The 26,210-nt window shown below is 23.9% G+C and overlaps 1 protein-coding gene across 2 annotated transcripts in view; it reads left to right on the top strand.

Moving 5' to 3' along the window:
- LOC117170282 (host cell factor 1) overlaps positions 1–20,774 on the top strand; it is a 51,707-nt gene extending 30,933 nt beyond the window's left edge. For both annotated transcript variants that reach the window (XM_033356952.1, XM_033356951.1), the window contains exons 7-9: positions 4,160–4,387; positions 12,364–12,745; positions 19,283–20,774. In XM_033356952.1, coding sequence (XP_033212843.1) covers positions 4,160–4,387; positions 12,364–12,745; positions 19,283–19,404 — 732 coding nt within the window. In that variant the 3' untranslated portion in view covers positions 19,405–20,774. The remainder of the gene's footprint in view (positions 1–4,159; positions 4,388–12,363; positions 12,746–19,282) is intronic.
- Positions 20,775–26,210: the final 5,436 nt, after the last annotated feature.

Raw genomic sequence — 26,210 nt, 5'->3', positions numbered from 1 at the left:
AATTAAAATTCGAAAATTTTTTCTAAAGCCTCCAGGGGACTTCGTTTTCGCACGAAAAAATTTTATGTGCCCTTATTGCATCCGGACCCACAATTATTCAATTTTTGATTGAAAAATGATCTTTTTTGTTCAAAAATTAATATTTACATCTTGAAAAGACAACCGGAGTCCTTTTTGGATGAAAAATCAACTATTAAAATTTTTTTAAAATCAGAATTCTTTAAAAATCTTTTCAGGATAAAAATTCAACTTGAAACAAAAATTGGTAGTTTTTTACATTAAAAATTCATCTTTTTTTAAAATAAAAATCATCTTTGAATGCATGAAATGACCGGGAATTTTATGATACTGGCAAAAACCGCGAAATGACCATGAATTTATTTTTTGACTGGGAATTTAAAAAAAAAATTTTGTTTTAAAAAAAATTGTATAACTCAGTTTAGAATAATGCGTATCTCGAAAATCTTTGACTTAAAAAAAAATTCTTTTCTATTTTTGAGCGTACATTAGAATAAAAAGATTTTTAAATGCAGTTTTATAGACATCAAAAATTAAAAATTAGAAGCGTTTAAAATCGAAGATTTTTTATAACAAACATTTTAAATTGATCAAGTGTGAATATAAATGAATTGATGAGTATTAAAATTGAATTCACTTAAAGATTTAAAAATAAAATAAATTAAATTTTATTGTTCTATTTAACAAAATTTCATTTGTAAGTCAAATTGTTGAATGTTGATGTTATAAATAACACTTGAACGCATATTATTCTTAGAAAAATTCGAGTAAGTTGAAAAGATATTTAGAAAATTTAAAAAAATTGAAAATTATTCATGCCAAAAATTTCGGCTTAACAGGCTTCAAAAGGATAATATTTTCTAATATTGCTAGGAAAATTGAAAATGATGTTTATTTTGAAAAGTTATTTGAAATTCTAGTAATTTTAAAATATATTTAGAAGTTGTGAAAGACTTTTAATTCGATTTTTTAATTTGAAAAAATGTTTTCAAGACCTTGAAATAAAATTTCGAAGCATTTTAAGGATCTTCAAACTTTTTATAATAAAAAATATTCAACTCTAAGCTAGAATTTATCGATAATAATAAGAATTTTGACATGGAACCCGGGAATTTTCGAATTTTAAAAAACTCCGAGCAAGTACTGGATATTTTCGAAAAGGAAAAAAAAATTCTGAATTGGACCAGAAAATTTTTCCAAAGGATTTTAAAAACTTTTTAGTTGAAAATTCATCAGTTAAGATGAAAATGATTTTTTTTCTCTCTCTAAATATGTAACTATTCCATTTTTGGTTGGAAATTGATTTTATTTATAGTTAAAAATTGAACTATTTCGTTAAAATTCATGTATTTGGTTGAAAAATTGTATTTTTCGAAAATTCGAAAAATTCGAATTTTTTTCATCATAAAATAATCTTGTGGTTTAAAATTCCTCTTTTTCAAAAAAATTTCAATTATCTCAGTTGAAGATTCATCATTGTAGTTGGAAATTAATCAGTTTGGTTAAAAATTAATTTCATCAACTAAAAATTCAATTGTTCTATTCTTAGTTGAAAATTGATCTTTTCTAGTTCAAAATTCAACAATTTGAAAATTGAACCATATTGTTGAAAATGCACGTATTTAGTTAAAAAATCAATTTTTTTGAATAGAAAAAGTTATTTTCTTCTTTGACAGTTAATCTTTTTAACTCAAATTTGTTCTTGTCGGTTAAAAATGCAAGTATTCCAGTTAAATATTTATCATTTTAGTTGAAAAAGTATCTTTTAGATTAGAAATAACATTACTCAGTTAGAAGTAAAACTCTTTTGTTAAAAAGTATTATTTTTGTTTGCTTGAAGATTCATAATTTTCATTAAAAACTTATTTCTCGGCTTGAAAAATAAGCTATTTGATTGAAAAATTGTTTTTTTCATTCGATGAAAAGGATTTTTTTTCGAAAATTTCACTATTTTGTTCAAAATTTGTTTCCTTTTTGATTGAAAATGATTTTTTTTTTCAACTGAAAATGGAACTATTATACCAGTTAAATGTTCCATGATATTAATGAGAAAATCCATTATTTGTTTGGACATTCATTTCTTTTTATTCAAAATTTTACTCAAAAGTTGATTTTTTTTTAGTGAAAAATTTGTCCCTTTCATCGGAAATTTCGTTAAGAAATTCATAGTTTTTTTTTTTTTTGTTGAAAAATTGTATTTTTTGGTAGACATTTGATCTTTTTGATTGAAAATATAAATATTTCAAGTAAATACTCACCATATTAGTTGAAAATTTATCTTTTTTTATTTTTTTTTAAATTCGTCCTTTTTGGACGAAAATTTCAACTACTTTATTAAAAAATTAATTATTTGGTGAAAAACTCAACTATTTGGTTGAAAATGAACTTTTTTTCTCGAAATTCATATTTTCGGACTGAAAATTCAATTGTTTTATAGAAAATTCGTTGTTTTTTTTTTTTTTTTTTTAAATGAAACTTTTTTTTGGTTAAAATTTATATCGGCAATTTCTGAATTATCAGTTGTTCAGGTAAAGTTTTTAAGTCTTAACAGTTTTTAAACTGATAGTTAAAAAACATTGCTATTTCAAATTAAATTATATTTAACTAACAATATTTATGGAAACAGTGCGAAAGAGTTTTTTCGAACATACCTTACCGAGAAGAATGAATCATTTCTTAAATTAATGAACTAGGTTCAAACATTTTCAGAACTCTTAATGTTAAAAAAAATGTTGTTATGGATTTTAATATGCTTAATGTTTTTAGTATTTTAAATAAAAATTATTTTATTTAAGCGACCTTTTTTTCCTAGAGAAATTGAATGCATTTTTTTTAAAGGATTTTTACGATTTTCAAAGATTTTTTAAATGTTTGAAAGGATTTTAAAGATTTAAAGCTATTTTGAAGGATTCTATAGAATTTTAAGAGATTTCGTTTCAAACCTTTTTAGAACTCTTAAAGTCGAAAAATTTGTTGTGCATTTTTAAATACTTTTTGTATTTAATATTAGAAAATAAAAATCCAGTGACGTGAACTTACGCTTCGCTCGCGTACATTTTATTTAAATGGGAGTTTAAAATATAAATTTAATTGATATTTATGAAATTTCAAATAATTTCTACATATTTTAATGTATTTTAAGATATTTAATGATTTTTTCAAAATTTCAAAAGATTTCAAAGATTTAAAGTTATTTTTAAAGATTCAATAAAATTTCAAGAGATTTCGTTGCGAAAAATTTTGAACTCTCAATACTAAAAAAAATTTTATGATTTTTTTCTACTTTTTTTTTTGTTACTTGATTTGTTCTTGGATTGTATGAGAGATTTTTTGAATTTCTAACATTTTGTTTAATATTTTAATTGACTTGAAGGGGATCAGATTATTTATTTTAAATATTTGTCTTTAGATTAAAAGGAGGATTTTTTTTTTATAAACAAAAGAGGAAAATTTTTTATTCAATTTGTTTCTGAATTTTTAACAATTTATTTAATATTTTAATTGATTAGAAGGTGGACAAATTGTTTATTTCAGACATTTTTCTTCAGATGAAAATGAGGAATTTTTTATGTATAATTTTTTTTTTATCACAAGAGAGAAATGTTGTATTATTAAAATTTTCAATCAATTGGATGAGAGGAAATTGTTATATTTAATTTGTTTCTGAATTGGAAGAGGGAATTTTTATTTTAAATTTATTTGTGAAATAGAATAGTGTCATTTTACATTTTTTAAAAACATTTTTATTTAATTGGATACGAGGAAATTTTGATTGATAATTTATTGCCTGAAATCGAAGAGGGAATTGTTGTTATCTCTTAACTTTTTGTTAATGTTTTAATCGAGTTAAAGAGACAAAAAATCTGTAATTTTCACATTTTTCTTAAGGTAAAAAGCGTTTAAACATTCTTATCGATTTTAAAGATAGGTCAATTTGGTTTATATATATATTTTTTCTGAATTCGAATTGGATAATTTTTTATTTTCAACATTTTTAGTGAGTTGAATTAGGGTCAAATTTTTTATTTTCAACATTTGGCTTGGGATGAAAGGGGGGAATTTTTAGGTTTAATTAAAAAAAAAAATTAAACACGCGAAAATCGAGCGGAAATCATAGAAGCTTCGCTAAAATTGTTTTCAGATTGAGGAGAAGAAAAAGGAAATACAGTGGTACGACGTCGGAATAGTCAAAGGAACAAACTTCACGGTCCAAAATTATTATTTTCCATCGGACGAGACATTAGACATAACAACGGCGTTAACAACGGACATTTTTAAAAATAAAACTAAAATACCTTTAGAACCTGGTACCGCTTATAAATTTCGAGTGGCCGCAGTAAACAGCTGTGGACGTAGTCCGTGGAGTGAGGTGAGTGAAATTTATTTAAATTTAAATATTGGCAATAGTATTTTCAGACTTTACACACTTTCTCCTTTTCCTCATTTTTATCAAATTCCACATTTTCTCTTGCCCCCCCCCCCCCCCATGAAAATGTACCCTTTTAGAAACTTTTTTCGATTAAATTCGAACTAGAATTTATAAAAACCCAATAAGAAAATCCAATTATTTTTGGTTTTAAGTTAATTCCTTATGCTTGAAAAGTTTCTTGATTATATTTTTTTTTTTTTAGAATTCATATTTGGTTGGACATTTCATTATTTTGTGAAAAATAAACTATTTTGTTAAAAAAAAAAAAAAAAAAAACCCCATTATTATTTGTCGAAAAGTCAACTGCTTGATTGGAAATTCTAAAATTTGGTTAAAAATTCCACATTTTTGTTACAAATTCTACTATTTTGCTGAAAATTCGCATTTTTGGTTAGTAAATTTAACTATTTAATTGAAAATACAACTGTTTTTTATTATAATTTGATCTTTTTTTGGTTTAAAATTGAAGCATTTGGTTGAAAATTCAACTATTTGTTCGAAAATTAAATTTTTTGTATAAAATTCATATTTTTAGTTTGTAAATTCAATTGTTTTATAGAAAATTCATTGTTGTTGTTATTATTATTATTATTTTAATGGAACTTTATTGATTTATTTTGTTTGTTTGTTAAAATTTAGTGTCGACAATTTTTTTCTTACAAATTTAAGAATTTGCTAACAAAAAGTCATATCTTTGGTTGAAAATTACTTTTTTTTTTTAGACAATTCAACTCTTTTGATCAAAATTCGTCCTTTTTGGGCAAAAAGTTCAACTAATTTGCTAGAAATTAATTTTTTTGTGAAAAATGCAGCTATTTTTTTGAGAATTCGTCCTTTTTTGGGCGAAATTTTCAATTATTTTTAAAAAAATTAATTTTTTGCTGAAAAATTCAACTATTTGGTTGAAAATTCAACTATTTCGTTGAAAATGAACTTTTTTGTTCAAAACTCACATTTTCGGATTGAAAATTCAATTGTTTTATAGAAAATTCGTTTTTTTTTTTCAATGAAACTTTTGTTTATTTAGTGTCGAAAATTTGTTTTTTTTGTCTTACAAATTTAAGAATTTGCTAAACAAATTTACATATTTGCTTAAAAATTAACTTTTTTTTAGAGTGAAAATTTATTTATTTTGTTGAAAACTCGTCTTTTTTGGGCAAAAATGTCAACTACTTTGCTAGAAATTAATTTTTTGGTTAAAAATTCAACTATTTTATTTTAATTTGTCCTTTTTGGGCGACAATTTCAACTACTTTATTAAAAAATTAATTTTTTGGTGAAAAACTCAACTATTTGGTTGAAAATTAAATTGTTTTGTCGAAATCTCGTTTTTATATTTTTATTTATTTATTTTTTAGTTAAAAATACAAATGTTTTCTTTTAATTAGTCTTTGTATTAAAAATTCCACTTTTTTGAAGAAAATTCTTCTTTTTGGCTTGAAAATTAAAAAATTTTGTAGAAAAAGCCACTTTGTGTTTGAAAACTTGACTATTTAAAAAAAAAAATTTTATGTTACTTTTTCTTGCTGAAAATTTATCTACTTTTTTTGAAAATTCAAGTATTTATCAAAATACTGCAAGTTAAACTATTATGTTGAAAATTCATCTTTTCGGATTTATATTTAACTATTTAATTGAAAATTAACTTTTTTTTAGATAATTCACATTTTTGGGTTATAAATCTCACTGTTTTGTGGAAAATTCAACTTTTTGGCTTTAAAATTTAATAGTTTAGTAGAAAATTCAAATGTTTGATTGAACATTAACTTTTTTGATGCAAAATTCAATTGTTTTTGTTAAAAATTCAACTGTTTTTCTTTTTAGAAAATTCTTCTTTTTTAGCTAAAAAATTCCATAATTTAGTAGAAGATTAACTTTTTTGTTGAAAATTCAATTTTTAAAAATAAAAATCCATTTTTTTCTTTGTTGTAAATTAGGTCATTTTACAATCACTAACTGTTCCGAATAGATTATCTTATCGCCGACTATCGCGGATACTGGGTATTCAAAATGCATTGCTCTCCTCATAAAAATATTTATTAAAAGATTTAAAAAATAAAATATGAAAGAATATCGGTTATTATTAGTGCTGTTTTACGATAGAAAAATTTTCAGTGAATACTATTAAGGCTTACAGTGAGATTTGTAGCTATGGTATGTGGAAAAAAGTAGATTTTCTGTATTGTTGAATTATTTTTATAAAAACAGTAGTTCCGGTTTTAAATCTTATAATTAAACGCGACTTTAATTGTTCTGATATTTACAATTATTGTTTTATGGCGACAATTTTGTTGAAAAATACTGCACTTACATTTTTGGTATCGGAAAGTATCCCAGAACTTTTCAGGAAAACCTTGATTTCGAATCATTTTCACCAAGATTTCGAACATTTCATGAAAGACTTCAAGAATTTGAAATAATTGGAAAAAGCATGTACAATAGATTTTAAATATTTTGAACATTTTACAAGGATTTTAAATATTTTAATAATATCAAATTAATGCAAAAGTTTTCAAAGGATTTCACAAATATTTAATAGATTTTACAAAGATTTCGTAACAGTTTCAGAGTTTTTAACCGATTTCGAAATTTTTAAGGAGATTTCAAAATATTTCACAATGATTTTAAATATTTCAATGATTTCAAATTTAATACAAACGATTTTAGAAAGATTTCACAAATAATTCAAAAGAATTCACAAATATTTCAAAAGATTTGAAGAATTTCAAAGATTTCAACAAGAGTACAGTAAATCAGATATCTAAGATTTTACAAATATTTCAAATATTTTAATGATTTTAAATTTGATACATAAGATTCCAGAAAGATTCCACCTATGTTTCAATGATTTCAAATGAACACAAAATATTTCACAAATAAAATTGAAAGAAAGATAATTTTTATTTTTAATTATAATAATTTATTGTATAATTTATTGTATAATTTTTTTGTATGTATAATTCATTGTATAATTTTTTTATTGTTTTTACATTTTTACATAGAAAAGAGTTTGAATTTTGTTCCTAAAACTGGACACTTTTTTAAAATTCATTAATAATGATTTTTATAATGTCAGGCTGACCAAAGTACCGGGAAAACCGGGAATTTTTTTTGTTTGGCAGGGAATTTTACAAATTTGTAGAAGAAAAATCTGTCCACGTTCGATTTCAACAGTTTTTAAATAATTATTGGAATTGTTATGAATAAAAAACATTTTTATTTAATAAATAAACCATTTTTTTAAATTTATCTTTACTTTAAGTAATAAAAAGTGAACAACAGCGATTTGAAAAAACGATTTTAAACCAGTTCAAAATTTAAGAATTTGAGATTATAACGTTAAAACTAAAATGTTTTCAATTTTAAAGTCTTAGTCAATAAAAAAATGTGAACGTGTCACTGAAAGTTTATAGACTATTTTCAACTTAAAAATAACTTCATAATAGTATATTCTTAATTAGAGGATTTTATTAAATCTAAAATATTGTTTCAGTGTAAATATTCAATTTTTTTTAACCCGTTGAATTTGAATTTTTTAATTAAAAAAAAAAGATTAATTATTATTGAATATTTAGCAACATTTGACCTTTTATTTAAGACAAGTAATTTGAAAGTAAAGAATCTTTAACTGAATTGTTTGACATAGAAAACCTGGCATCGTTAAAAATTAAAAAAATGCTTGATTTGTTAGTGAAATTTTTAAATGTTGATGTATAATTTACAAATAAACATTTGTAGAAAAAATTCGAGTAATTTTAAGAGATATTTAAGAGATTTAAAAATATTAAAAATTATCATGCAAATTTTAGAAAGGTTTTATAAAATCTTCTAGTATCTTTTTTGAAAACTTTGTTTAAATCTTTGAAACACTTTTTAAATATTTTCTTAAAATAATTTTTCAAAATGAAAAGTTATTTTTAATTTTCCTAGGAATCTTAAGAAAATGTTTTTATTCTTTTAAACTTTTTCACCATTCTTGAAAAAAATCTAATCTTTTTATTTAAATCTGCGAAAATCTACATTTTGTTTTATATTAGGCTGCCATTTCAAGTTTGACATTAAGTTTAAATCTTTTCAAAACTTCTACATTTCTCTAAAATTACTCAAATTTTGCCTACAAATAATAAATGTTCAATTGTTATTTGTACATCCAAATTGTAAAGAAATTCTCTAAAATTTGCAGGATTTTCTGAAAATTGTAGAAAAAATTCAATTCATTTTGACAGATATTTAGAAGTTCTGAAAAAATTTACAGAATAATTTTAAATTTGAAACAAATTTAAAACATCTTCTTTATTTCTCAAGATTTTGAAATAAAATTTTGAAGTTTTCCAAGGTTGTTAAAATTATTGAAAAAGAAAATAATTCAATTTCCAATTTAAGAAGTGTTCAGTTAAAATGTTTTCAATTTTTCAATATATAATGTTTCTAGTTCAAAATTCCGTAAATTATTAAGCATTTGAATAAAAAAAATTTTAATTAAAAAGTTAAATTAATTAAAAGAAATTTTTTTAGATTTAGTGTTCCATTCTTTAATTTCATTGACCGTGAAAAATGTTTGCGAACCGGGAAAAAGCCGGGAATAGATTTCGTGGATTAAAACGGCCACCCTGAAATTTCCTAGAGAAGTTAGTATTTGCTTAAAATTCGTATTTATGGGTTGGAATGTAAACTGCATTATTTTTGTATTAAAATTGAATTCTTTTGAAAACTTCTCTTTTTGATTTAAAAATTTACCTGTTTAAGTAGAATTTTCATTTTTCTTTGAAAAAATGCAACTGTTTGGTTAAAAATTTAACAATCTTGTTAAAAAGTTATTCTCTTGAGTTAAAAACTCGACTATTTAGAAAAAAATTAAATGATTGTTTACAAATCTTATTTTTGTGTTGAAGAAGGACCTGAAATCTTTTCTGGATGAAAATTGAACTCTCTTTTAATATTTTTTAAATTAAAAATTCATCCTTTTTGAGAGAAATTTCAACTTTCTTGGATAAAAATGCAACTATTCGGTTAAAAGTTCGACTCTTTTTTTTTAAGGTGTCTTTTTTATTTCTAATGTTCTTGAAGAAATTAAATTTTTTTAGATAAAAATGCAACTATTTAGAAGAGAATTAAACTATTTTGTTCAAATGTCATACTTTTTGGATGAAAATTCTGCTGTTTTATGGAAAATTTAATCATTTCGTAGAAAATTTACTTTTTCTTTGAATTTAATATTTTGGTTTTAAAAAGTGAACTAAAATCTTTTCTTGGTGAAAACTCAACTATTAAAAAATTTTTTTTAAATTTAAAATTCATCTGTTTTAAGAGAAATTTCAGTTTTCTTGAACAACAAATGCAAGTGTTTGGTTGAAAAAAATTTTTGTTAAAAAGTTATTCTTTTGAGTTAAAATATCAACTATTTAGCAGAAAATTAACTTATTGTTTAAAATTCTTATTTTGCTGTTGATAAGTGAACTGGAATCTTCTTTGGATGAAAATTTAACTATTTAGAAAAAAAATGTTTTTTTCTTTTTAAATTCATTTATTAGAAGAAATTTCATCTTTTTTAAATAAAAATGCAACTTTTCGCTTGAAAATTCAACTCTTTTTTTGAAAGTTTGTCTTCTTGATTTTAAAATTGACCTGCTTTAGCCGAAATTACATCTTTCTTGGATAAAAATGCTACAATTTTGTTGAAAAGTCTTAGTTTTTGTTTGAAAATCCTACTGCTTTATAGAAAATTTAACTATTTCGTAGAAAATTTATTTTTTGCTTAAAATTTTTATTTTGGTATTAAAAAATGAACTCAAAGCTTTTTAGGATAAAAGTTTAACTTAAAACAAAAATTTGTTTTTTTTTTTAATTAAAAAATTAATCTCTTTTTTAGTAAAAATCATCTTTATTAGAGAATTAAACTATTTTGTTAAAAATTCATGCTTTTTGGCTGAAAAAATTCGTCTTTTTGGATTGAAAATTCAATTTTTTTTTGTTGAGACTTATTTATTGTTAAAAAATTTATATTATTATCTTGAAAAGTCGTTTTTGGATTTGAAAAGTCTTTTTTGGATGAAAATTCAACTATTTGTTTGAAAATTTGTTTTTATTTTAAATAAAAATTCATTTTTTTTAAAAGAGAAATATAATCTTTTTTTTTTTGATAAAAATGCAACTATTTGGTGGAGATTTCAACAATTTTGTTAAAATATCATCCTTTTTGTTTAAAAATTCGTATTTTTTAAATCAAAATTCTTTTTTTTTTTTGTAGAAACTTATTTCTTGTTTAAAAATTCATATTTTGATTCTGAAATTCACCGGAAATCTGCTTTAACCGAAAATTCAACTATTTTTTTGATAATTTCTTTTTTTTTTAATTCATCTGTTTTAGTAGAAATTTATTTTTTTTATATAAAAATGCAACTAATCGGGTCAAAGTTTAACTACATTGTTAGAAATTTATTTTTTTGATTGAATGCTTATGCCTAGCGTTTAGAATTTTACTGTTTAGTGGAGAAGCCTTTTTTTGGTTCCAAATTAACTTTTTAACTGAAAGTCAAACTTTAAAAATTTTTTAATTTGATCTCTTTTAGTTTAAAATTCACCTTCTTTGGTAAAAAAATTAATTTTCTTGATTTAAAATCACTTTTTTTTGGGTAAAAATTCAGAATTTTCGTGAAAAATTGATTTTTTGTTGAAAAATCATATTTTTAAAATGAAATTTCCATTTTTGTAGGGGAAAACTGGTCTTTTGACTTAAAAGTTCAACAATTTAGATAAAATTTTCTTTCTTTCTCAATTGAACAATTTTTATTCGTTCAAAATTTGTGTTTTTTATTTTAAAATCCCTCTTTATTTTGTACAAAATTTAATCTTTTTTTATTGAAATATGAACTATGACACTTTTTTTAATTCATCTTTTTAGGTTTAATATTAAACTATTATGTTAAAAATTTATTTATTTTATTGAAAATTCAAGTATTTTGTTAAAAATCCATCCCTTATAGTATAAAATAAATGTTTTGTTTAAAACAAATTAATAAGTTTGAACATTTTTAATTTGTTGAAATGCTGTTTTATTCCGTTTACAAAAGGTTGTAGTACATATTTTTTAAGTATTAGAAGACCGAAATGAATGTATTTGAATACTAATGATCAAGGAAACTGAAAAATTGAGTCAAGAAAAAATCAGGAAATTTTGAAAAAAAAGTTCTTGGACACCCTGTCTACTTCTACTAGCAATTGGGAATGGTTAAACTGCGGTACGCCACCTGGTGACAAAAATTCGAACTAGAAAGAATAGGTACGATTTTAAAGATTCATTTTAATTTGTGCATAAAAGTGTTTTAACGATTTTTTCTTTTTTAATTTAAAGCATTCATTGGATATTACAAATAAGTCTTAATCGGAAACGAAGTGTTTTAGATAGAATTTACATCTTATACAGTGAAAAACCACACTTTTTGACAAATATAAAAAAAAAACAATTATTGTTATCTTTATTGTGATTTTCAGAAGATTATAAACTTAAATGAAATTATTTTGAATAAAAAATAAACTCGAAAGTAAATTTTTATTAATTTATACATGAAATATTTACTATTTAAAAATCTGATCTAAAAGTTAGGTTAGAATTTGTATTTAAATTCCAGTCGTCTATTATTCGTATTTTTGGCATAATATGGATAAAATTTGTTGCTACATACATTAATTAAAGTTTATTTAAACTTACAATGCTTACAAAAATTATGCGAATAATTAAAATACATATTTAAAATAGTACCTACTCTTTCTAGTTCCATTTTTTCGGCACCAGGTGGCGTAATGGTAGACCACCATTCTCAATAACTGGCAAAACATTTCTGAAAGCTAAAAAATAATAACGACCCCTTAACCAACATTGGTATTTTGGATAAAATAAAATGTTGACACGCTTGCAGGTCTCTGCGTTCAAAACGTGTCTTCCTGGATTCCCTGGTGCTCCAAGTGCCATTAAAATCTCAAAGTCGACCGAAGGTGCCCAACTCTCTTGGGAGCCTCCACCTAGTAATTTGGGACCCATACTGGAGTATTCCGTCTACCTGGCCGTGCGAAGTGCTAACGCTGCAGCCAACTCCGGGGAAGCAACGACCGTTGCTACAACACCCACTCAGTTAGCTTTCATAAGAGTTTATTGTGGACCCACCAATGCTTGTTCAGTACCAAATAGTTCCCTTAGTGCGGCTCATGTTGACACCACAACTAAGCCGGCCATCATCTTTAGAATAGCTGCCAGAAACGACAAGGGCTACGGGCCTGCAACACAAGTCAGGTGGCTGCAAGGTAAGAATTACGCATAATAATTTACCAATTTTTTTCTTCTTGTTTTTTTTTTTTTTTGTTTTTTGTTTTTTTTTTTAATTTAGAACAACTTTCGTTTATTTCAATGATTTAAAAAAAAAATAATTCGTTAAATGGTGGTCTTCAGGGTGGCGCCACTGGACCGGGAAATGACCGTGAATTTATTTTTTGACCTTGAATTTACCAATTTTTAGAAATAATTATTTTCATTGTGATATCATTGAGTTTAGAATGCGAAATTCGAAAATCTTTTAGTTTGAAAATTCTCCATTTTATATTTTTAATTTTTAAGTGTACATTTCAATGTAAAGAATTTGAAAATACAGTTTTTAAGACTTGAACAATTAAAAATTAGAAGCGAATCGAAAATTTTGGATAAAGAAACATTTTTAGTTAATCAACTGTGAACTTTTTCACAAAACCTTGAATTTTAATTATTCTTTTCTTTTTAAACAGTAATTTTATCGAAATGCGAAGAGTAATTTAAATCTTTTAGCCCATTATGAAAGAAATATCTCGTTTAGAAAAAATCTTACTGCTGAAAATTTTTGTATTAATCAAGATTTAATTTATCTTTTGTTTATTACAGAATAAATAAAAAGATATTTCAAGGCACTTTTTGTTGAGATGTTCAACTTAGAAATTATAAAAATTATTAGTTTAAAATTTCGATGTTAATTCAGTTTCAGAATTAGAATAAGCCATGGCCATACAACGAATTTTTCGAGGCATCTTATTAAATTATTAAGTCTTATAAACTCGGTTTTTAATTGTACAACAGATTTCAAAATGTTACAAAATATTTCTAAAGAATTCCAAATGTTTCAAATAATTCAATGACTTTAACGAATACAAAATATTTTCCAAACAAAGATTCAAGAAAGGTTTTAAAAACATTTCAAAATATTTCACAAAGATTTCAAGGATTTTAAATATTCAAAAAAGGCATGTACACTAGATTAAAAAGTGTTCACAAAAATTCCCCAAAGATTTCGAACATTTCATAAAGATTTTTAAACTTACAAAAGACTTCAAAGATTTTAAAAAGGGTATATTAAACCACATTTCTAAGATTTCAAAACATTTAAACGATTTTAAACAATTTATAAGTTTTTTAGGAAATATCAAAAGATTTCACCCAGATTTGTAATAATTTAAATAATTCCAACAAATTGACAAAGATTTCACAAAGATTTCAAACATTTCGCTAAGATTTCGAACGTTGCACAAAGATTTTAAAACTTTCAAAAGATTTTAAATATTTCAAAACATTTCGAAGCTTTTAAATAACTTCAAAATTTTTTAGGAGTTGTCAAAAGATTTCACAAAAGTTTCAAAGAAATGATAAAACATTCATAAAGATTTCAAAGCAATATGAGGATTTCAAAGATTTTAACAAGTGTGCAGTACACCAGATTTCAAGGATTTCAAACCATTTCAAAAATTTTAAACGATTTAAAAATCTTTGATAAAATTTCAAACGATTACAAAAGATTTTAAAAATATTTTAAACAATATCAAAATTTTTTATAAGATTTCAAAAGATTTAACAAAGATTTCAAACATTCCAGTGATTTCAAACGAATACAAAAGACTTAAAGAAGATTTCACAATTTCTTTAAAGAAGTCCTAAGGATTTAAAAATATTTCAAGAATTTCAAAACATTTCAAAGATTTTAAACAATTTATAAGTTTTTTAAGGGATATCAAAAGATTGCACTAAGATTTGTAATAATTTAAATAATTTCAGCAAATTGACAAAGTTTTCAAACATTTCGCTAAGATTTCGAACGTTGCACAAAGCTTTTAAAACTTTCAAAAGATTTTAAATATTTCAAAACTTGATTTCAAGAATTTGAAAGATTTTACAAAGCTTTGACAAACGTTTATTTCATTATTTGATGTAAAAAAAAAGGAGACCTGGAAAATTTTGATTTCTTGACCTGGAAAACCTGGAAAAGACCTTGAATTTTGTTCCTGAGACTCGCTAGACACCCTGATTAATTAAATAATGATTCTTTGAATTGAATTGTACTTGGAATCAGTTGATAATTTTATAATGTCCAGATTTTAACGTTAAAAATTAATCTATTTTAATTGGAAAGTCTTATTAGTTAAACAAATTTTAATTTTATAATAACTTCAAAATAATATATTTATAGTTAAAGGCTTTTAATAAATTTCAAATATAATTCCACTTTAAAATGTTCCATTTTTAAATCATGCATTTTAAATCATTCAAAATTAAGCAAAAAAACTAAACTTTGAACGTTACAATTTTAATTGTTCTATTTAAACAAATTTAATTTCTATGTCAAATTGTTGAATTTTGATGATTTATTTGAAAAAATTTAATGAAATGGCCTTATTTAAAACAAAATATAGATTTTGGCAGATTTCGAACAAAAAATTTAGAAGCTTTCTAAGAATTTTGACAGGCTTTACAACATTTTCAAAACTTAATATGGAAGATTTTTAGACAATTTCTATAATTCGGTAGAGTTAAAAAAAATTAATGTGAAAAAATGTAAAAAAGCATGTTGATGTTTCAGGATTTTGAAATAATATTTCGAAGCATTTTAAGGACTTAAAATTTTTTTTTAAATAAAAATAATTTAACTTTTAATTTGAACGGGAAATTTTTCATTTTTTTACAAATTTATAGTAGGATCTGGAAATTATCCAGAATAATAATAATTTTCACTTGGAACCGGGAATTTGCAAATTTTTAGAAATTCCGAGCTAGTAATGGAAATTTTTGAAAAGGAACAAAAAATCTGAGTAATTTTAAAATTTAAATAAATTCCAATTCTAAATTGAAACGGGATATTTTTGAAAAAGCAAAAATTAAAATGATGAATGGAACAGGGAATTTTACAGAAAAATTATCATTTTTTTCCATTTTAAAACAATTTTGAGCTGGTATTGGAATTTATCCAGGAGAATAACAATTCTATATGGGAACTTAAATTTTTTAAACAAAATTATAATTCTGACTTGAAACGAGGTATTTTCGAACCAAATTTAAATTATGAATTGGAACAGGGAATTTTACAAAAAATTCTAATTCTTAAAATTAGTGGAAATGGAGAATTTTCGAAAAGAATTAAAATTCTGGGTACAGGGAATTTTTCGAAAAGCATTAAATTTCTGAATTTAAACAGAGAAATTTTTAATTTCTAACCAATTCTGAGCTGAAATTAGAATTTAAAAATGCTTCAAATGATATAATTTTGAACATTTTTAAATTCATTGATCGATTCTTCAATTTTAGACCATTGAAAATGATAACGCGGATTTATATTTTTAGAACTGAATCTGAATCTTTGAACTCTACAAGTTCTTCAAAAATCTGTCACTTAAAAAATTTGTTATTTTAGATTTGCAATTTTTAAGCGTTTAAAATCGAAGATTTTTGATTAAAAAAAATTAGTAATTATAAATTAAATATTCAAAATTTAACCAGAAAAAAACTAGCCGCTGAACGTAACAGTTTTAATTGTTCTATTTAAAAAAATGTAATTTGAAATTATTTCAAATAATTTAAACGAAATTTAATACTCGTACCGAGAAAATTCGGCTATTAGTAGAAAAATTTCGGTGGAAATAATTCCCGGCCTAATTTAAAACCATATATAGAATTTGGCAGATTTCGAACTAAAATGTGAAAGTTTTTTAAAAATGTTGAAAGGCTTCAGAAGAATAAACAACATTTTATAGAAAAATTTAAAAAGGTTTTTTTATTTCGAAAAATTAATTTGAACAGAATATTTTTAAAAAGATTTACAAAATTATTATAAAATGAATTTGGAGGATTTTCAGGACATTTTTTCAATTTGGCAGGATTTTAGAAAAATTTACAGGAAAAATTTGAATAATTTTAAAATATGTTTAGAAGTTTGGAAATAAATTTTAAAATAATTAAAAATTGGAAAAAATGTTAAAACAGCATGTAAGTGTTTTAAGATTTTGAAATAAAATTTGGAAGCATTTGAAGGATTTTTTTAAATATTTAAAATAAGAGTAATTTTTAATGTAAGAAGAGTTCAGTTAAAAAAAAGTAATTGTTCTATGTTTATGTTTCTAGCTTAAAATAATTAAAATGCTAATATTTTGATAATTTTTTAATGCATTGATTGATTCAATTTAGAGCATTGAAAATAATAACGTGGAGTTATATTTTTGTAAGTAAATCTGAATGTTTAAACTCTATAATTTATAAAAATTTATATTTTTAATTTGGCAGTTTAACTGCAGATAATTTCAAATTTTTAAGTTGAAAAGTATTATTAGCTTTCAGTTTACACGTATAAATCATTGAGCAATTGAATACAACATTTTTGAATAATAAAAAAAACTTTTAAACTTCAGATATAAAAGTTTAAAATTCAAGACTTTGAGTGAGACCACTTTGAGCGCTTTAATTTGCATGTCTATTTTTATTTCTGGATCAAAATATCTCAAGTGTGCCACATTTAAATCAATAGTTCTATTTTCAGTCAACTTATGCAGTTTTCGATTCTTTTTTATATCAAAATAAGTCCGCTAAAGTATTTTTGAAAACATATTTTTTTCAGTTATTATTTATTAACAATCAAAGTTCTTGATCATTTTTTTTTTCAAAAATGGATTACTCGCGAACGGTTAATCGAAATTCAATAATTGAGTTTTACAAATTTTTGTTACGAAGTATACTTCACACTAAAAAATTGCCCAGTAGTAAAAAATCCTCTTTTTATTGTCTAAATTATCGTTTGTTTTAAACAATGGCCGAGCACATTCTGACGCGCGCGGGTATCATATTGAGTATAATAATGACACGAATTTTCAACTAAAATAATAAATGTTCATGAAAAAATGAATTGTTAATTAAGTGTTTCAATTTTCAACCAGATATAGTTAATTTTTTAATAAAAAAATTAATTTTCTACTAAAAAAAGGTGAATTTTCTACAAAATAGATCATTATCAACTAAAAAAATCGATTTTCAACCAAAAGTTCAATGGTTAAGTTTTCAGTTAAAAAGATTAATTTAAGAAAATAATAATATCATCAAAATAGTTCACTTTTTCACAAAATAGATGAATTTTTAACAAAAAGAAAAAAGCTACTTTAAAAAAAAAGCTACATTAAATAAAAAAATCCACATTCTTAATGTGGATCAAATTTCAGCCAAGAAATAGGGGAACAATTAGGTAATAAATTATTTTGAATAAAACTATTGTGGGTTTATCATATTAAGTACAATATGAAACGAATTTTAAACTGAACACATAAATGTTCATAAAAAAAATGAATCGTTAAATTTTCAAGCAAAACATGTGAATTTCAAAAAAAAATTAAATAGTCAAATTATCATTGAAAAGATTAGTTTTTAATAGAAAAAAATTTTAAGTGAAAAATTAATTTTTCCTACAAAAAGATGAATTTTTAACTGAATTAATGAAGTTTTAACACAAGAACTGAATTTTGAATAAAATAGTTTAATCTTCAACAAAGTATATTGAAATTTTCAACCAAGAAGATTAATTTTCTACCAAAAAAAGTATTTTTTTAACAAATCGGCTCGAAACATTAAACCAGGCAGTTGTATTTTTAACCAGAAAAAGATGAATTTTCAATTTAAAAAATTTATTAGTTGACATTTAAAATAATGGAGATTTTTAATTTGAATCAGAAAAGGTTGAATGTTTGAACCGATTTGTAAAAAAAATACTTTTTTGGTAGAAAATTAATCTTCTTGGTTGAAAATTTCACTCTAATTGATTGAAGGTTAAACTATCGCGTACGAGCGTGCTCGACCAGCGCTGGAGGCTGGAGCGCGGTCTCAAAAAAAATTAATAACTTTTGAACTATTGTAAAATACCAAATTTGTTTTCACCAAAATTTTCGGAAGAGATTGTAGAATCGATTGGAATGTGGAAGAATTTTTTTCACAGGCGAAGAGGTTTAATTAATTTTCAATTGTTTAAAACAAACGATTTTTTAAACAATAAAAAACCGTTCGCGATTCATCTATTTTTCAAACAAAAAAATGATCAAGAACCTTGATTGTTAATAACTTTAAACAAAAAATTTTAGCAATAATATTTTAGGGGAGTTATTTTAATATAAAAACGAATCGAAAGCTGTATAAATTGATTGAAAATAGAATTGTCGATTTAAAAGTGGCACACTTGAGATATTTTGACCCTGCTTCAAATGAAAAAGTTTTGGGCTTTAGAGAGCATTATTTTTAAATTTCACTGACCGTGAAAAATGTTTGTGGACCGGGAATTTTTTTATGCCATTAAAACGGCCTCCCTGAAAATGCATCTTTGCATTTTTCTTTATCAGGCACAACAATTTCTGCAATTGATAATGTATTTGAAAAAACTGTGTGTTTCGTAAAGAGATAATTTTTTTTTTTTTTATAAATCGGGAAAAAGTCAAGAATATTTACCGGGAGACGAAAATGCTTGAAAATGCCTATGCTTGAAATACGGATTTGCACTTCTTTTTGTTTTTTTTTTTTTTCAGATCCCACTACAACAGGGAAAAGTAATCCGCAAGTAAAGAGGCCCGTGACGGAAAGTCGACCGCCGGCAGGATCGCCGCTGAAGAAAGTGAAGCCAGAAATCACGGGTGATAATTTCTCGTGAGCTATTTTTGTCTCGTTGAATTAATTAAGACCACTCTTTGCGATGAAATTTTCGCTAGTGCCGCACCGAATAATGACAGAATTTAGATTTAGATTCTCTTCAGTCCGGCACTAGACGAAAAAAAAAAGGAAAAGAAAAGAAAAAGTGTGAAGACGAGAGCACAGAAGTAAGTTGTGGTGTCCGAGAAACGTTGAATTGAAAGAAAAAGAGAGAGAGAGAGAAAAAAACGAAAAAAAAAAACGTTCTCATTTTGCGGTGCACTAACAACAATTTGATACCACGAAAATAGGTTTGCCTGTCAAATGGGCTAGAATATATTTTCAGCGTCATAGATTTGGGGCAAATAATCCTCCATATGGGATTCTTATATTATTCAGTTATTTTATCTCATATATATTTTTTTTTGCAGAATCCGAGCACAAATACTTACATGTAAAAGAAAGTCACTGCACTGTTAATAAATAATAGAACAAAATGTTATTCTGGTGCAGAAGTCCTAAAAAGTAAAATTGTGTTTTAAAAGAAAAAGAAAGAGAGAGAGAGAGAGAGAGAGAGAGATAGTTGATACGTCAAACTTGATTTAATTGTGCTTCTCGTTACTAATTGCGGTGAAATGTTTAAAGCTGAAATTCTGCTCTGTCATTGTTAAACTAAGTAAATTTTTGAGAAAAAAGAAAATGTAGAACGCCACTTTAAAATGATTTTTCTCACCTAGAATATGATATTTTTTGCCGACGAAAAATGATGTTACTGTAAAAAAAAAAAAAAAAAAGTGCTAGTGCTGTTTAGGATTTTGAGTTCAGGACAATTTTCCCCGTAAATTGATTATTTCTTGAGTGATTTATTATTAAGTTCAACTGAGACAATGGCAATATTGTATAAAACGATTTTACAGTGATTTTATGACACGATACTTGGTATTTGATTTTTCGAAAATGTTAAGAGAGTTCACACGGCTCGGAATTGTTAATTTGTAACATATATATAGAGTCATTTCCGTTTTTACATCACCACAAATTCCAACAACCAACTAACTAACTAATTTCCGTCTGAATGAATTACAGATGATATTGATAATTTTTAAGGCTTGTACTCAGAATGACAAATGTAAAAAGAAAACCTTGTAAAAGTCTCACACCTTCTTTCCGAAGACAGCAGCCTCTCAATTTCAGTGAATGCGTACAGAAAATGATAAATAATATGGAAAATTGGATTCGAGATTTGAGTCTTCTCTACGCTGCGTTTAGAAAAATAATAATAATAATAATAATAATAATACAGAAATCAAATAATATTTGTATACATTGATGAGAAATTAATTAAATAATTTCTACGGCTTAACGCAGCGTAGAAATGAGTTTACTTAAAAACCCCGACTTCTATTTTCTTTTCTCCTTGAAGCCATTTTTAAATAATTTATTCGCTTTTTTTATTAGAAAAAAGATTTCTTTTATTAAATTAAGACTTTAAATTTTCGTTAAAACTTCGTAATTTTGCATAATGTAAGTAATAAATTTACTTAGTCTGTATGATTTCTTGTTTTATCACTAAAATATGTAACGTTAACTTGGAAGAATATTGCGTTATTGAAGATTTTGTTGTGTAGGTAATTCTTTTCTTGAAAGATCTAACTTAAGTTTTTTTTTTTTTTTGAATAAGTATATTCTTCATCTTATTAGGGGGAGTTGGAGGAAGGATATTTGATATAGATGATGGGGGGGGGGGGAGTCGTTCTGTGAAGAATTCCGGTGGAAAAAAATCTTCATTTCCGATCCACCGTAATATAGGTTTGCAACATTTGGGATTGTTGTACTAATCTGATCGATCGATCAAGATCTGCCCTTACTGAAAAATTACAAGTAATTTTTGTGAGTGGCATAATAGAGTAATTTATACATATATAAATATATATTAGGTTGTAAGTAAAAAGACCATCGGTTAGGACGAAATTGGTTTTATGCGACAGAAATATTTACGTGATAACAATATTTGTATGACGGTAATTATTATACAGGTCAGAGAATCAACCGTTTGTGTAAATTAATCCTTTGTTTCAATCCTTGTCCTATTAATTATAAGTTGTTGTTGATTTTTTTTTTATCAATTGTTTAAATTAGAAAATTAATTTTAGGTGCAACCAGGGACGTCTGGGAATATTTTTTTTTTAGGCCAGGGAATTATTTTGTGGATGTGCTTATTATTTTTATTATATTTTTTTTAATCCAATAGAAAATTGAATAATAATGATTCATTTGTTGAAGTAGCTTTATATTACTCAATTTGAATATTTTGTTGAAAATTAGTAATTTTTTGATTTTAAATTAATTTTTTTTAACGGAAAAGTTAACTATGACAGTTGAATATTCCATGATTTTAGATAAAAATAAATTTCTTTAGTTGAATAATAATTTTTTTATTTAAAAATTCAAATTCAGTTTTTATTTGAAAATTCAACTTTTCTAGTTCACAAAGTGGCCGCTGGACTGGGAAACATCGAAAACCGGGAATTTTATGGGGGCCGTGTAAAACCGAGAAATGACAGTGAATTTATTTTTTGACCGGAAATTTTACAAAATTTTTAGGATAAAAATTTTGTCCAACTTTGATTTCAACCGTTTTTAAATAATTTCCTAAATTGTGAATTTCTATAAATTATTATATCATTTAGTTTAGAACGCTTAATTCGAAAACCTTACACTTTAAAAATTTTTAATTTTTAAGCATATATTTTAATTTAAAGAATTTTAAAATGCAGTTTAAAGGGGGGGAGGGAATTAAAAATTAGAAGTTTTTAAAATCGAAGATTTATTTTTAGAAAAAATTTCAGTAATTTTAAGAGATATTTAGAAGTTTTTAAAAGATTGAAAATTAATTAAAAACTTAAAATTATTTAAAGTAATTTAAACGAAGTGTGTTAACATTTTTTTGCAGAACTTCTAAATATATTTTAAAATTAATCGAAATTTTCCTACAATTTTTCAAAATCCAGCAAATTAAATAAAATCCTTAAAATCTTCAATGAAAAGTGATTTTCAATTTTCCTAAGAATCTTAAGAAATTTTTTATTGTTTTGAAGTCTTTCACAATTCTTTAAATAATTCTAAATTTTTTCTTTGAAATCTGCAGAAATCTAAATTTTATTTTAAATTCGGCTGTAAATATTTGAAATTATTTCAAGTTCTAAATTTAATTTGAATCCTTTTTAAACTTATAAATAAATATCTCTTAATATTGCTCTAATATTTCTACAAATAATAAGTGTTCTATTGTTATTTATAAATTCAAATTTAATTTTTTTTTTAATTTGCAGTATTCTATAAAATTTATAGAAAAAATTCAATTAATTTTGAAATATATTTAAAAGTTCTGACAAAAAATTCAAAAATTATTTTGAATTTGGAAAAATTTTAAACTACTTCTAAATTTCTCAAGATTTTGAAATAAAATTTTAAAGCTTTTAAAGGATTCCTAGACTATTAAAAATGAAAATATTTTAATTTCTAATTTAAGAACTGTTAAGTTAAAAAAATGATTTTTCAATTTTTAATGTGTAGCTTAAAATTACTTAAAATCTAATTTTGAAATTTTTTAAAGTTCATTGCTTGATTCTTTAATTTAGACTATTGAAAATGTTAACGTGGATTTATATTTTTTGAACTTAATCGGAATCTTTGAACTCTATAATTGATAAAAGTTCTCAATTTTGCAGTTTATTTGCAATTGAATACATAATTTTTGAATTGAAAACTTTTAAACTTCAATTGTAAAAGTTTGGAATTCAAGGGTTCCACTTTGAATGATTTAATTTGTTGTTTATTGTTTATTACTTTATATGGAAAAATGTCCAGAATATAGATTGATTTTTTAAATTTCATTGGCCGTGAAAAATGTTTGCAAACCGGCAAAAACTCGGGAATTTTTTTCTTTGATTGAAACGGCCCTCTGAGCTCAAGATTCATCATTTTAATTAAAAGCTCTTTTTTTTTTTAATTCATCTCTTCCAGTTAAATATTCAGAATTTTATTTGAGCATTCATTTTATTATTTAAAAATTAAATTATTCAATTTTTGGTTGGACAATTATCTTTTTAATGAAAAAGTTGTCTTTTTCGTAGAATTTAATCTTCTTGGTTGAAAAACCATTGTTTTTTGTTGTTAAAAATTTAACTATTTTAATGAAAGATTCATGATTTTAGTTGAAAATTTTACACTTATGTTGAAAATTAATCTTTTTGTTTAAAAATAAAACTACCTGTTTGAAATTTAAACTCTTTTGTTAAAAATGCATCTTTTTGATTTAAAATTCATCTATTCCACCTGAAGATTAATAAGTTTAGTTAAAAATGCAACACTGATTCAACATTTATTGTGTGAAAAATTAATTAATTTAACTTCCATATTTGATTGAAAACTGATAATTTTTAGTTAAAATTACTATCTGGTTGAAAATTCATCTTTATTATTTAAAAATTTAATTAATTGATTGAGAATTCATGCATTTGTTTGAAAAATTTTTTGTTTTGTGGAAAATAATTCTTGTTGGTTAAGGATTTAATTATCCTATAGTTAAAAATTCATGATTTTAGTTAAAAAGTCATCTCTGGTCGAAGATTTCATCTATTTTGTTGATTTTCTTTTTCTCTGAAGATTCAACTTTTTCAGAAGAAACTTGAATTCTTTTATTGAAAAATCATTGTTTTTTGTTGAAAATTAGTTTTCTTAACTGAAACTTAAACTATTTCAGTTTAATATTCAATTGAAAATGTAACTAATTTGTTGGAAAATTGTTTTTTTTTTGTTGTTGAAATCTAATTTTTGTAATTGAAAATTTAACAATTTGTATGAAAATTTATATTTTTTGCTGAAAATTCATTTTTGGCTGAAAGACCTTGTTTTTTTAGTTGAAAATTTAACTATTTGGTTGAAAATTCATTCATTTTCTTGAAATTTCTTCCATTTTGCTGAAAACTTAACTATTTTGTCGAAATTTTATTTTTTTGTCAGCATAACTATTTTGCTTGAAATTCGTATTTTTTGCGTGTTAAATTTCACTGTTTTGATTTAAAATTAAAATCTTTATTAGTCGAAATATCAAGTATTACACTTTTTTTTTAATTAAAAAATTTTGCTATTTTGTTGAAAATTCGTCTTTTGCGGTAGAATATTAATCTTATTAAAAGAAAATTAATTTCAATACTTAAAAATTCAATTATGTTAACAAATTAATTTTTTTATGGCTAAAAATTTTTTTTTACTGAAAATATAACTTCAATTTTTGGTTAAGAATTCGACTTTTTTGGTGGAAAATTATTATTTTTTTTTTGGTTCTAGATTCATAATTTTAGTTGGAAATTCATTTCTCTAATTAGAAGTATTCCGATTTTATAGAAAATTAATCTATTTAGTTAAAAGTTGATCTTTTTTTAGTTAAAAAATCCACTATTTGATTGAAAATTCATCTTTTTTAGTAGAAATTTAATCTTGCCGTCGAAAACTCGTCTGTTTTATTGAATATTTAACTGTTTCCTGACATTTTAAAAATGGAAATAAAAGATTTTAAAGCTAATCTTTTTAATTTCAGATGATTGAAATTTTTTTTAGAAAAAATTCGAGTAAGTGTAAAAAATAGAAGTTTTGAAAAGATTCAAAAATTATTTAAAACTTGTAAATATTTCAAAATCTAAAATGTAGATTTTTGAAGATTTCGAACCAAAAAAAAAGAGTAGATTTTACAAACAAAATTTGACAGAATTTTGGTAATATATTTCTGAAATTAGAATAGAGTATTTCAGTAAAAATTAAAATTTAGACATTAGGAGCGGAAATTTTTTAAAATAATTTTCATTTTGATTTAGAAGAGAATAAAAAAAATCCCTGTTCAAATTCAGATTTACAATTGTTAAAAAAAATTATCTGTTCCAAATAAAAATTGGAAATCTGTAAAAATCTTTTGAAATTATTCAAATCTGTTAAACTATTTTAAATTTACCGTAAAAAATTAACACTTTATCGGAAGAAAAAAACTTTTAGACTGCAGTTCCTAAATGATTATAAATTTTCTTTTTAGAATAATTCAACATTTGAATTTTTGTTTATTTAAACTTTGATGTTAATATTTTCAATGCAATTTCCATTTCCAAAAAATTATGTTAAGGATGTCTAGTATTAAAAATTTGTCATTTTATATGTATATATTTTTTTTTTTAATTTTATAAAAAAAATCCACAGCTGTATATATAATATGAAAACAGAAAAATATATTTTTACGAAATTACAGCAGAAAATGTAGAATAAAAATTCTGCTGCCTGTAATAGATGAATTTCTCTAGAAATAAATTTTAATTTAAGGGCATGTGACACAGCTAAATAGGTATTTAGCTGTGTAATATAGGTAATATAGGTATATTACCGACCTCACTTTTTCAGTTCACTGAATGTTTTTTTAAACCTAAGAACTTTTTTTATAAATAAAATATCGAGCTGAAACTGTGGAAAATGTATTAGAGTACAATAAAGTACGTTTAGGTACTGCAATTTGGTAGGAACTTCCCTAAAAAATTATTTTATCTTTTTTTTGAACCTCGACATTTTTTGAACGTTCCGACTTTTTATATATATAAAATATCGGTCTCAAACTTTGAGAAATGCAAGAGCAGAATGAAAACTACGTTTAAGTACAAAGCTTAATAATAAAAGATGTCAAAGAATATATTTCAACAATCAATTCCAACGGCATCAGCCGGTAACGTTGTACACGAAAATACGAACTCTCTAGAGCCTCGTCTAGTGGCCGCCAGGTTTCGTATT

The sequence above is a fragment of the Belonocnema kinseyi genome, chromosome 3 (genome assembly GCF_010883055.1).
Source record: "Belonocnema kinseyi isolate 2016_QV_RU_SX_M_011 chromosome 3, B_treatae_v1, whole genome shotgun sequence".
Lineage (NCBI taxonomy): Eukaryota > Metazoa > Arthropoda > Insecta > Hymenoptera > Cynipidae > Belonocnema > Belonocnema kinseyi.
This window is presented reverse-complemented; position numbering and strand designations above follow the sequence as displayed.